At 40.8% G+C, this 12,775-nt stretch overlaps 1 protein-coding gene across 4 annotated transcripts in view; it reads right to left on the bottom strand.

Moving 5' to 3' along the window:
- The window catches only part of frmd3 (FERM domain containing 3), a 45,517-nt gene that overhangs the window by 30,484 nt on the left and 2,258 nt on the right, over positions 1-12,775 (bottom strand). For all 4 annotated transcript variants that reach the window (XM_044026402.1, XM_044026400.1, XM_044026401.1 and 1 more), the window contains exon 2: positions 1,013-1,117. In XM_044026402.1, the coding sequence (XP_043882337.1) occupies positions 1,013-1,117 (105 nt within the window). The remainder of the gene's footprint in view (positions 1-1,012; positions 1,118-12,775) is intronic.

Genomic DNA, 12,775 nt, shown 5'->3' on the forward strand with positions numbered 1-12,775 from the left:
GCTCTGCCAAAATATCATTACGATTTTTACAGAGAAGAAGAAGAAGCCACTGTTTGCCTCCAAACTCCAAAACTGACTAAGCATCAATGTGAACAATAGAGGAGTTCTACGTGGAAAATCTGACGTATATAATCGGATAATCGGTCGTCGGATGGTGCCAGTCCATGATACAGCAGGACATTAGTCATGGAATAACAGCAAACGTGAGAATCCAACTAATTTGAGTAAAGCAAAGACAACAGTATGTGAATTTCAATAGGTTTCCCTTGAGTTAATTCAACGTTAATGATGCGAGTTTACATTTGCACTTCCCCGACTACAAGTTTCAGTATAACCATGAAAAAAAAGAAAAAATGTGCTCTTAATCACAACCAATCACAGTAAATTATGTTTGTTTAAAATGTGTTCATTTATGTGAATCATTAGACCACTCATTTTTTAATGTTGTGTTGTAAAACTTCTTGTTTTATTTTACAGCACCAGCAGAGATTAGACACAGCGACTGTGTGCATGTGCGTGTGTATGTGTGTATGTGTGTGTCTGAAATACAGAGACTGGACTTAGCTGTAGCTGTTTCTCAATTAAAATTGTTTTGGAATAAACTGACTGTCTCCTAACTAATTCCCCACAGTGCCATGCTGCTGGCAGAGGTGAGGGATATTATTACAGCGGGGGTGATGCATGTGAATAGAGAGCAGAGCTGCTTTCTCTGGTTGTCAACACTATTTATTTTCCCTTTCACTGAATATTTGAACCCATAATGCAAATGAACCTGAAGTATAATTATGAAAATATTTAACAAGTCAAACAAACAAAATCACTGATTCCAGCTTATTTTTATGTTTGTTTTAATCATTTTTAAAGACAATCACTGACAAGACAATCACTGAGGAGAGTACAAAACTGTGATGATCTTTGGATGCAGAACATAATCATTTAACAATAATAATAACAATGGAAAGTCATGAGCCTGACAGATTGTGGGCGTCACCTGCACGTGTGTGATAGTTACCCTCTGTTTCTCTGGGTCCACATATCGAATGCCAAAGTAGTCTTTCTCTAGTAGGTTGTAATGGTTACAAACATGGTCCAACAGGAACTGGCCTTTAGTGTCTCTCTGTGAAGACATCAAACACAAAGCCCATTCATTCTGGAGGTTATGTTGTGATCACGCAGGCACTATAATCCAAGCAGCAATCTAAGCAGTCTTTCCATCCATGCAGATGAATCTCCCAGATACCCACAGCATCATCGCATGAACAAACTCTCCTGGGTCATATTTCTGTGACGTATTTTATCAGAGTGAGACATGATGGAAAGACACGCGGAACATCAGCAGCCTTAAGGTGTTTTTGTGATTACATGTATATCAGCTGTGGTCATACTCAGGACTCCAATAATCATCTCATCACCTAAATGCACACAAGGTTTCCTCATATGCATCGCACAACACAACAACACAACAACACTTTTACATGACTTGGAGGAGCACATCCTGGACATTTAACCCACTTTCAATTAGGGCTGAACAATTTTGAATAAATATGTAATTGTGATTATTTGACTGACATTGCCATTGCAATATGACTCGCGATTTTGGAGGTAATGGTAATTAACTTTTATATCACTGTTCACATTTTCATTGAAGAACATACACAAAACAATCACTATATTCCTCTGTCTGTAGAATGTGACGTGTCGGCCAGGACAATATTTAATCTAAAACAGTATTTTCATACACATTTTGGCTTTAACGAATATTGCGCCATATTGCAATTTTGATAAAAAATGTGATTAGCCCTACTTTCAATCTATTGAATTTAGCTGTAATTATTCATCTGATGGACGTTTCATCAAATGCATCTCCTGTAGAGGTGGGTCTGGTGTGGGGGGGTGGAGACTCTGTGACCTGCTGATGAAGGTGGATTCTCTGCTCAGTTAAGCAGGACTGATAGATTTAGAAGGAAATCGACCATTTGACCTTGTTGTGATGTACTTACCACCTGACACACACACACACACACACATAATGCATTCCCTTACCCTAACCTTAACTAACACAACTAAGTGTCAAACCCTAACCCTCAACCTTAAGCAAGTTTGGTTTGTATTTATAAAGTGCTTTTCGAGTCTTGATGACCACTCAAAGCTGCTTTACGCTATAGTTTTGCCATTCACCCATTCACTCACACTTTCATACAGAGCGTCTACTGTATGTGCAGCGCATCTTTCGTATCCATTCGCCCGCTGCCGGCACACTTAAACCCAATTCTAAACCTAAAACCAGATCTTTTAAAGAAGTGAGGACCAGCCATAATGTCCTCTCTTTGCCAAAATGTCCCCACAATGCCACAAACACAATGTGGTTGTGCTGATTACAGCGTCAAACGTCCCTCCACAGATGAGAAAGATTGACAGTGAGGTAGAGACACACTCACAAACCCCTGCTGTCTTCTCTCCTGTCACATGGCAGCTCAGTCAGCAGTGCTTGGTATGTTTTGTTCTTCCTCAGCAAGCAATCAGGACATTAGGCCAAGTCATTAGCTGTGTTCACCAATTCTGTATGCAACGTCTGCAGCTGACATGCAGCAGCAGCAGCGGCAGCAGCGGCGGCGGCAGCAGCAGCGGCGGCGTCAGCAGCAGGTTGATTGATTGACTGACAACAGCTGGCCGTGAGTTCAGGCTCACATCCATCTTATACAGAAAGTTCAGGTGTTACAGTGATAGAGCACATACGTCCTTTGTCAGAACCGCTTATGTATTCAGGGTTATTGGGAGACGGAGGTGGAGTGCAGTGATAGAGCTGCAACTAACGGTTATTTTCATAATCAATGAATGCGTTGATCATTTTCTTGATCAATCGAGTACTTGTTTGGTCTTTAAAATGTCAGAAAATGTTGAAAAATGTTGATGGAAATGATGTTGTTCTCGATGTTTGTCCACAAACCAAAAGGATTCAGTTGGAATTACTTCAAAGCTTACGTTCACTCTATAATGAATGGTCTCCACCTAAACTGACGCTATTTGCTAAGGCCGAAATGTGTTATTTTTATTAATCAACATTGGCTTACGATTGTTTATTTGATGACCCGTTTCATCTATTTGACATTTACTTTTTACACTATTTTTATTTATAATATAGTGTTGAGATAGATAAGTGTTGTTGACTAAATGAACATAAATAAAGAACAATTTTGTGCCTCATTTGTTATTAAAAATGAAAAAGACACACAGTGATATGGGGAGAACATCACACAACCTCCACTAAGAACAACAGATTCTTTCTGTGAGCTAACAACGTATTTATGGATTGAGTTATTTAAGTATTTTAAACCACTATTTATAAGTACAACTCCCACAGCATTTAAACCCCCTCTATTTTATCGTCTATTGTCGCTGCAGATTCGTTAAATGACCCTGTTCAGTCACTGATGGCGGGCAGTCTGTGCGTCAGTTACATCTTGTTTCCTTTTTACACGAGCGAAGCAAATTCCTGTGCATGTGCTGAATGTTTTAGAAAACACCGGAGACTCTCGCCCAGGCAACCTTTCAAATAAATGTCTCGGTGAGTCATGCTTCATTTCGAGGTAAACAATCTGTTATGGGCAGTAATTGCACAAACAGCCACCAAAAAAAAAAAAAGGCAAGATATTTTCATATAAATATCACAGTCACACATCAAACAAAAAACAGCCCAGCAAGAAAGCAGCGTCTTAGAGGCAAAACCACAGCATCGTTTAAAGGTCAATTCACTGAGCAGTGAAGACGATTCAGACTGAAAACAAGTTCCCTGGAGATGAAACCATAAGCACTACACATATTATATTTAATTTAAAACCAATATGTTGAGAAGACAATTCCTTTTACATAATTTACAAGTATGAATTCAGGGTATGAATAAGACTTTATTACATGCCCTTAACCTTATTCTTTCTCTACCTAGTTTGTATCTGTCCTTCCTGTCCTCTTTCTCTCTCTGTGTCTTCATCTTGCAGGCTGCAGGATCCAGATCCAGTTTTGAGGTTGTTATTATTATCATCATTATTGTCTTTATTATTATGCTATAATTAAAGTTGATATCAATATACTGTTTTGCTGCTGCCTGTATAAATGACATTGTAGTACTAGAAACGTGTCATAACGGATTCAGAAATGTCCTGTCTCAACCTATAATGTGTTATAAGTGTTATATATCTCTTTCTTCTGTCTCTACCTCGCAACCCACTTTTACTTTCTCTCCCCCCCTTCCTCTCCTCTGTCCCACATTTTTCCTTTCACCCCAACCGGTCGAGGCAGATGCTACACATATTTGAGTCTGGTTCGGTCAGAGATTTCTTTCCTGTTAAAAGGGAGTTTTCTTTCCCTCCACTGATGCCTAGTGTTTGCTCAATGTGTAAATGAATAAAGGATTATGTTATCTTATCTTAACTGTTGGGTTATCTCTATAATATTATAGAGGTTTCTACCTTACTACGTACAGTGCCTTGTATGTTGTGATTTGGCGCTAAACAAAAAAATGGAATTGAATTGCAATTTCTAACCGTGTGAAATTCAAAACCAACACTGACACAGTAAGGCTAAATTATATATTAATCAATATTAATATATTTGGTTAGTTTTACGTGAAGAAGAGAACAGTGGAGCTGTTTGTGGTTCAGTTTCTGCAAAGCTGCTCGCATGTTTGTTCTCATGAAAATTTAGACCCTGTGATGCAACTCCTTAAGAGATTTGCACTGCGATGCCTGTTAAGTTCACAGAGATTAGACACATATTACACATTTACACATATTCAGGCTTTCCAAAATGTGTTTTTTCATCTTCTTATCTTCTCTTAAGCTGTGATTCATTTTAAGTCGCATTTTTTTAAGTCACGCTATAAAGTGGCAATAATTGTTTTGACCGTTTTTCATCAATTATTATTTTTCCTCTGTATAGTATGCTGTATGTTTAAAGCAGCCTCTGTGTTCTAAGGATTAACCCATAAAACATAATGTTCTGAATGTAAAGTAACCAGTTACATTCACCCGGTTATGATTTGATGAACCAATTGTCCTGCAGACATTATTGAAAGGTTGAAATCCTGCATCGTGGCACTGTAATTGGTCGTAAGTAGTAAGTAAGTAAATTGCTTTTTCAGCTGCAGCTAATGTGACGTGATTAATCCAGTAAGTAACTTACTGTATGTTCCACAGATTCTAAAAGCAACGTAGTAAGGTGGATGATCCCTGTGACCATTTGTTACATCGCTGAGAAACACCGTTGGCTGGATCGGGCTTATTGTTATGTCACTGTAATACAAGTCGTGTGCGTTGTTGTGGGCGTGCGTGTAGGATAAAAGGCAGGAAACATAGCCAGCTTCTTCTAACCTGATCGTCAAACAACACCTTTCCTCCATCTGCTTCTCCAGGGCAGACACTCGTCGGGAAAGAACTGATGCCAAGAGGGAAGAGAGAATAGAGTAGACGGAGAGTGAGCCAGGGCCAAACACGCCGCGAGGCTGACCGAGACAGTTGGCAAAGACGGAGCTAAAAAGGCAGGGACTGATAGATTGACTTAAAGAAGAAGAAGAGTCTGTATCATGCACAACAAGGGCTGAATTCATATTTCATACATCCAAAGGCTGAGCATTAAAAATTAACTTGGTCATCCTGTAACTACATGATCTCTTCTAATGACGGCAAAGTGCTTTCTTCTCTGCCTCACTTCAACACACACACACACTTTAAATAGAGCCTCTGTGTAGAGTGTGTATTCAGTTTAGCACAAGCAAAGTGCACTTTGACGTGTGTGCCCACTGGAGCGAGTCCACCCGTGCTCTACCATTTTCTTCTCAATAAGGCAACCTCCTCGGAGTCCAGGCAGAGACACACAGCAAAAATTAGAAGGGGGAAAACATAGAAAACCATCAGCACACGGAGTAAAAATACACAAACATCAATTATTTATTTTATACTCAATCCACCAAAAGTCTGTTAAGCTTGGGCGAGTCAAGTAAGTTTAGCCACTCACTCACATTCACATGTGACACACATGAGCAATTTACATTTACATTTCCTGTCAGCATTATAAGGAAAATGTGGGATTAGAACCGGTGACCTGCTTTTAATCCTGGTTTAAATTGTTGTGAGCAGGTTTCATGTTCTCCCTGAGACTATAATTCAATTGTAGGTGTAAATATTTGTTTGTCTCTATCACGGAGTGTTTATAAGAAACCTTTTATAGGAGAATCTTTGAATAACAAAATAAGTCAAATTGCAAATGTTGACACGTTTTGGGGATTAGGCAAATTGGACACTGGTGACCTGTCCAGGGTGTACCCCGCTTTTCGCCCTATATGTCTGCTGAGATTGGCACAGCGCCCCCTGTGACCCCTCATATTAAGGATAAAGGAGTAGAAGATGGATGGATAATAACATAATACAAAAGCAGTGGCATACGCACATAATCGGAAGAGAACAGGATTATTAAAATACTCTGCTTCACTATGTGACTCCAGTGCAGTGACTAAAACAAAGCCAAATCAAAAAAGACTATCTGTAAGTTATATTTAGAAATAGAGTCCCCCGTCCCCCCCTTCCCCCCCGTCACCACAGCTCTTTTTACTAATTTGTTCCGATTCCTATCAACGTCTCATGACTTCACGGTAGACACTAGGACCCCGCACACCCTGGCGATGCTTGTTTGTTGTTAAATTAATTTGCATGCCCGCTCAATTATGACTCGGCCCTTACTGAATTTGATGTGATTCCTCTCATGACACACTTAATTGACTGAAACATCGCGAGGAGGAATAGCGTGTGTGAGGACGCCAACACACACACAGGGACATTTTCAAAATTCAAAATGAAATAATGGTCCATGCCTATAACTAAAGATTCCTTATACCTTATAATTCCACTCATGTTTTCTTAATATTTTACAAGATATAACGATAACTACGAAATAGTGAGGTTTAAAAGATGAATGGTATTTCCCTCTTTACCTCCACACCAAACCAATCTGAGGCTGCAGTTAAAACAAGCGCTCCACTAATTCATGGCTTCACTCTGCTGCCGCTGTTGCCGCTCTTTAGGGAAATGGAGATTTAAGACGCCAGTGCACCAATCTGCCAATTTATTTGCCAATTAAGATAAGTTTGTGAGTAGACCTCTGCACGTATATGGGATGTTAACTATTGTTACACCAGTGCCAATATTTCCAAAGCCGGTTTGTATTTACCACCCCAAACCCCAAGCCCCAAGCCCCAAGCCCTCGGGCAAACAAGTGCATTGATCGAGAGGCTTGACCAGGATGCAGCGGAGACTAATCAATGCCTGACATTGATGGTTTGGGAAAAGCAATAGAATAGATCAAAGAGCAGGAGCGCTAACAATTAAGCTGTTTTCTATCATTTTCTCAGGAGGCAGAAACACATTTCGCCCTTCGCCCTCAAACATAATAACTCTCCATCCTCTTTTCCTTTCTCAGTTCACTTCAAGGAGCTTTGGATTTGCATAAATCAAGTCATTCCACACTGTCTGGTTGGACCATACATGTACACTGTGGCTTTTTACAGCATTTATCTGAGCTACATAATGTTGTTTACTCTAACCTCAGAGTCATTTAGGGGCTCCAGGGCTTTCAGCAAATCATATTTCTTTAAATGTCACCTTCTCATGTTAGAGCCTGACATATTTGGTTTATTTAGTCGGAGGCCGGAGAATTTAGAAGGAAGTTTGTAGAGTGTTTTGCTGCAAAGTTATGACTCACCAGGTCATTTTACTTTAAGGAGAGATTTGATTGTTATACCTTACACCTGACTTAATGAGTCAGCTATAGATTCAGGATGCAAATGCAAATCATCCTCTCGGGCTACACTGGGAGAGAGGAACACTTTCTGACTTTTATGGAACACGTCCAATTTATATTCAAGGGGAAAACCTTTGTGAAATGATAGTTGACCTCTCCACCGCCACCTTTCTTTGTAAAAGCCTCCCGTCACACTTTCGATCGGCACGTTTCCCTCTCGTTAGCTCTCTCTACTGTTTTTTATCCTCTTGTCATTAGATTGTACTTTCAAGGGACATTCAAACTAATCTGTCATTTCTTGTCATTAGGTCTCCTCAGATCTGTTGACGAGTCCACTGCTTTTATTCTGAAATACTGACTGAAATATCTCAACATAAAGTGAATTTGAGACCTTAAGAGTTTGAATTAAACATATTCTATCATTTTGTCAACCACCTACTTTTATTATAGCACCTACACAGGTTTTTGTGGTTTCTAGTCAAAATATATCCACGCCCAGATTAAGAGTAATTATTGTGGTAATTTTTCTTACATTTCATATTTTTTCTGTTATTTTGTTATTCCTGTGCATGCATTTTTGAGGCATTTAAGTGACTGATAAGTAACGTAAGTGTTGACATCTTTCACTTTAAAACAAGATTGCTGATTGTTTCAGCTTCTTAAATGTGAATATTTCCTTGTTTCTTTGCTCCATAAAACAAAGAAATCATTTCTGGGTTTGACAAACACTGATCAATATTTTTCAACGTTTTCTGACATTTTATGGACCAAGTGATTACTCGATTAATCGTGAAAACAATAGACAGACTCAAGAAAATATGAAAATAGTCAGTGGTTGCAGCTCTAAAAATAATAAAACAAAAAGAAAATATACAGACATGCACTATGTAGATATACAGCTTTAAAACGTATTATATCGGCAAACGCACCAAGGCATGACCAACTTATGCACTTAAAGCACTGACTGTGACCTTGGACACAGACCTATTGCCTTTTCGTCACCTGCAGTGCTGCAGAGAACACATAGACATGCACAAATCAGCACACATGTATGAAATATGTCATGTGCACCTTGCACACCCTTCACGGCTGGGCACACACAGCCTAATAATCTTAGCAGGAGAGCCATCACTTATCAATAATGTGGAGCAGAGTCACTTTTCTGTTGTAATGGAGTGTCACCTCTCTTGCTTTATGTACAGCTGGACATGAACTCCCAGGACGGTGGAACAGTGAGAGAGCGACCGCTGCAGCGTGTCTGTGCACATGTTGGACGCACCGCAGCATGCTGCCTTATCGCTGCTCCACAGAACGATGACACTTTGTGTGTGGACACATGCGTATACGTGCGAGAATTTGTGTACATAAAAGATCTGTTTGCCTGCCTGTTTGCAGGTCCCCGACTGCATGTGTTTGTCCATGCCTTTCACTCTTGTAATGCAGAAAGCGGCGTTGTGTGCTTTATACAATAAAACAGGCCATACAACATATCTCATTGTGATATGTTATGATGGGATACGATAAGCAAGGACATCAATTGTTATCCTTCCCCAGAAATTTGTCTATTTTTAAACAAAAAAACCTCATAGTAAATATTGCAATGTTATATACATATACAACAACAACACACGGTTTTCTTTGTCTAGTGAGGGTGTGAAAGGAGGAGGAGAGAGTGGCCGAAACATCCATCACGCCACGAAACATCACAATACTTAAGTGTATTTGTATCTTCTCACACCAATAAGAAAGCTCATATCCACAAACTCATATCACATAACAACAACTTTCTCTTTATCTATTTACACTCCACACACACACACACATTAGCACAAACCTCTGCCAATATCACACAAATCCTGAATCCAGATCCTTGCACAGATCATCACCAAAATCCAATAACGTCTTCCTACATCCAACCTACTTTTCCCCCGAAAATTGAAATTTTCTACACTCCGTCCTTATAGGCAGAAATAGGAACACAGCCATAATAAGAGGAGATAATAAATGCTGGTGTGTGACAGTGAGCAGGATAATAAATATCAATGAAGCCCATGTGTGACCCTTAACCTGGCTCAGACCTTCCCTGTCTTCCTTGTCTATCGGCTGCTGGCAGTTTTAATCTATAAAGCTCTTTTACGCCGTCCAATTCCTTTCTACATCAGCTCGTTTATTGAGACCCACCACGATGACATTGATTTTGTCTCGTCTACCATCTTTCTTTTGATGTCGTCCCTCCCTTCCGCCGTCTCATTTCCCCGCCTCCACTCAGTAGCAAGAAAATAAAAAGAGATTTTTTTTTTCTCTTTAGTCATCATTGAAGGAGCTTCAAAGAGGCATAAAAATAGAAAACTGATGTTATTTATAACTTGTTCCATCAGCCAGAAACAATAGCACTGCACCCAAACATGCACACAGAGCAACCATGCTGCACCGCCTCATCTCTCCTGGACCGAGTCAATGCAGTGGCAGTGAAAATCAATACCAGCAGCCATTTGCATCTTTAAATAGTACGTACTGGTGATGGGAATAGAAAGAGAACAAACAGAAAGGAAATATCAGAAGCTTTCAGAAGTTCACGTTATTTAATGTTATTTTGGTGCCAAGCAGGGAAGTTCTCCCTAACGGCAGAACTTTGAGTCCATCTTCCATGCAAGTGAACATAGTTTTTACCTCCCACACACTCACTCGTCGTGTAGAACATCACTTGACAACTGACTGATGTTGGCCTCATGAAGAACAGTGATCTCTGTTAATTATAAATGACGTGTCACAGAGCAGGAGACGGGAGAAATCGAGAGATGTAGGAGAGGCAGAAGCAAGAAGATAAGGATGAAAGATGTAAAAATAGAGAGGGAGAAAAGTCGTTCAGGGGAGCAAATGTGAGGCTGAAAGTGGAGCAGAGAACGAGTAGGGGGTGAAAGGAGGAGCAGCAGCAAGGTTATGCGTGGGAAGACGAGAGCCCGGAGGAGACGGGAGGAGGACGGAAGAGAAGGACAGACGGAGGGATGAGAAGAGCAAGAGTGGATGATAAAGGGACGAGGGGCTGAAAGCAGCAGAGGAGGTCGATGTACATTGATCTTGACATGTCTGTCCTGCAGCAGGTTAGAGTTAATATTACCACTGAACATGAGAGCAGGAGGCTGGACACGCTCTTCCTCCAGGCCTAACACACACACACACACACACACACACACACACACACACACACACACACACACACACACACACACACACACACACACACACACACACACACACACACACACACACACACACACACACACACACACACACACACACACACACACACACACACAGGTTTGTGCAGCTAGTCTTCTTAGGACACTGTGCTGACTTTTATTTATTTGGACAAGCATCATCCCTTATCTTAACTATAACAAGTCAATCCTTAACCTATCCACAATCCAAATCTTAGCCCTAAACTTACTCAGAGATGAGGTTCTTATTGGGACCAGGTTTTGGTCTCCATGAGGACGACAGGCATAGGCGGAGTTTGACTTTACACAGTACACAGTACAACTAATGTGACCTGATGTGCAGAGACGACCGACTACACACAGCAAGAGAAGACACAGCACCGAGCTTGTGATAAAGTCAAACAGCAAAGCGCACAGGCTTAATCATTAATTAATTAATTACATAAGGGGGAGAAACAGCGCGCACACAAAACGTATACTGTATATATTAAAACAACAGCGTAGATTTTACTTTGGCTGTTGGATTAGGAGAGGACAGACGCTGAAAGTGCTGAGGAGCTGCTTCATGTCACATGCCTGCTCAAAAGCATGTGGTTGTTTTGTATAATTACAGTATTTTGAATTTATGAAACACATGGTGCCTTTCTCATGGATGTTGCGCGTGGGTTTTCTCCACATGCTCCAGTTTCCTTCCACAGCCCAACAACATGCAAAGGTTACTTGGACATTCTGAATTGAGCGTAGGTGTGAATGTGAGAGTGAATGGATGTGTGTCGGCCCTGCGATGGACGGCCAGTTGCAGTTCCTTCTTTGCTGCAGGATTATTTTCCATTATTGTGCATTTCCAAGATATTTGAAAGTCGTTTATCAGTTAAATCCGTGAACTGCCATCAAGGGATGTGTTGACAGCTTAGAGTACAGTTTAAGGAAATGAGGGCATCACAGAACCACATTAAGCAAAAACACTATTCAAGATTCAGTGATTGCATTCAGTGCCATCTTTGGCCTACATAGTCCAACTAACAGAGAGCAGCACGACAGTCAACAGAAGCAAGACAGACAGTGACAGCGAGGGGAGGTAAAAAAATAAACAGCTAAAGTAAGGCATGTAAGTCTCCCCACAGTGGTAACAGGAGAGCTGCTGCTGCGGTCGGGCAGCAGAAAGTGTAGCATGAGGAGCGCAGGATGTCATGAAATATGTAGGAGGGAGCAACTCAACAAAGGAACACAGAGCCATTAAAGAAAGTCCTGGAAGATGCAGTCAGCTAGAAAAATAACCGTCCATTTCCTTATGGGGCACAGATGCAGGGACACTCAGCTAAAACCTCCATATTCACACACAGTGTTGCATTTATGCATCTCACGTCCGTGTTCTCAGACGCTTACACAGAGTTTAACGCACTTTTGTGCTCGCACAGTCACAAACACGCAGGTATACATGCCTGAGCCCTCTCCTCCTCCTCCTTCCTCTTCCCTCACAGTGCACTCACTGGTGTTTTGTAAATCATTGATTCCACACACACAGGAGATGAGTGTCACAGTCAGTTTGGCATGCGGCAGGTGTGTTCACTCTGTCAGGGTCACACCACAGGCCCGAGGCAGCTGACAACTTGTTCTGAAAGCGGCTCAGGATGAGACGAGCTGCTGTTCATTCACTGTTAACATGCTGGTGCTGCTTTGAAGGATTTAGTGTTTGCACACACAGTAGTCCAGTGTTGTAATGTAACAAAGTACAAATACATTGTTACTGCACTTAAGTACAAAATTCA

Source organism: Solea senegalensis, linkage group LG5, assembly GCF_019176455.1.
Source record: "Solea senegalensis isolate Sse05_10M linkage group LG5, IFAPA_SoseM_1, whole genome shotgun sequence".
In the NCBI taxonomy this organism is placed as follows: Eukaryota; Metazoa; Chordata; class Actinopteri; order Pleuronectiformes; family Soleidae; genus Solea; species Solea senegalensis.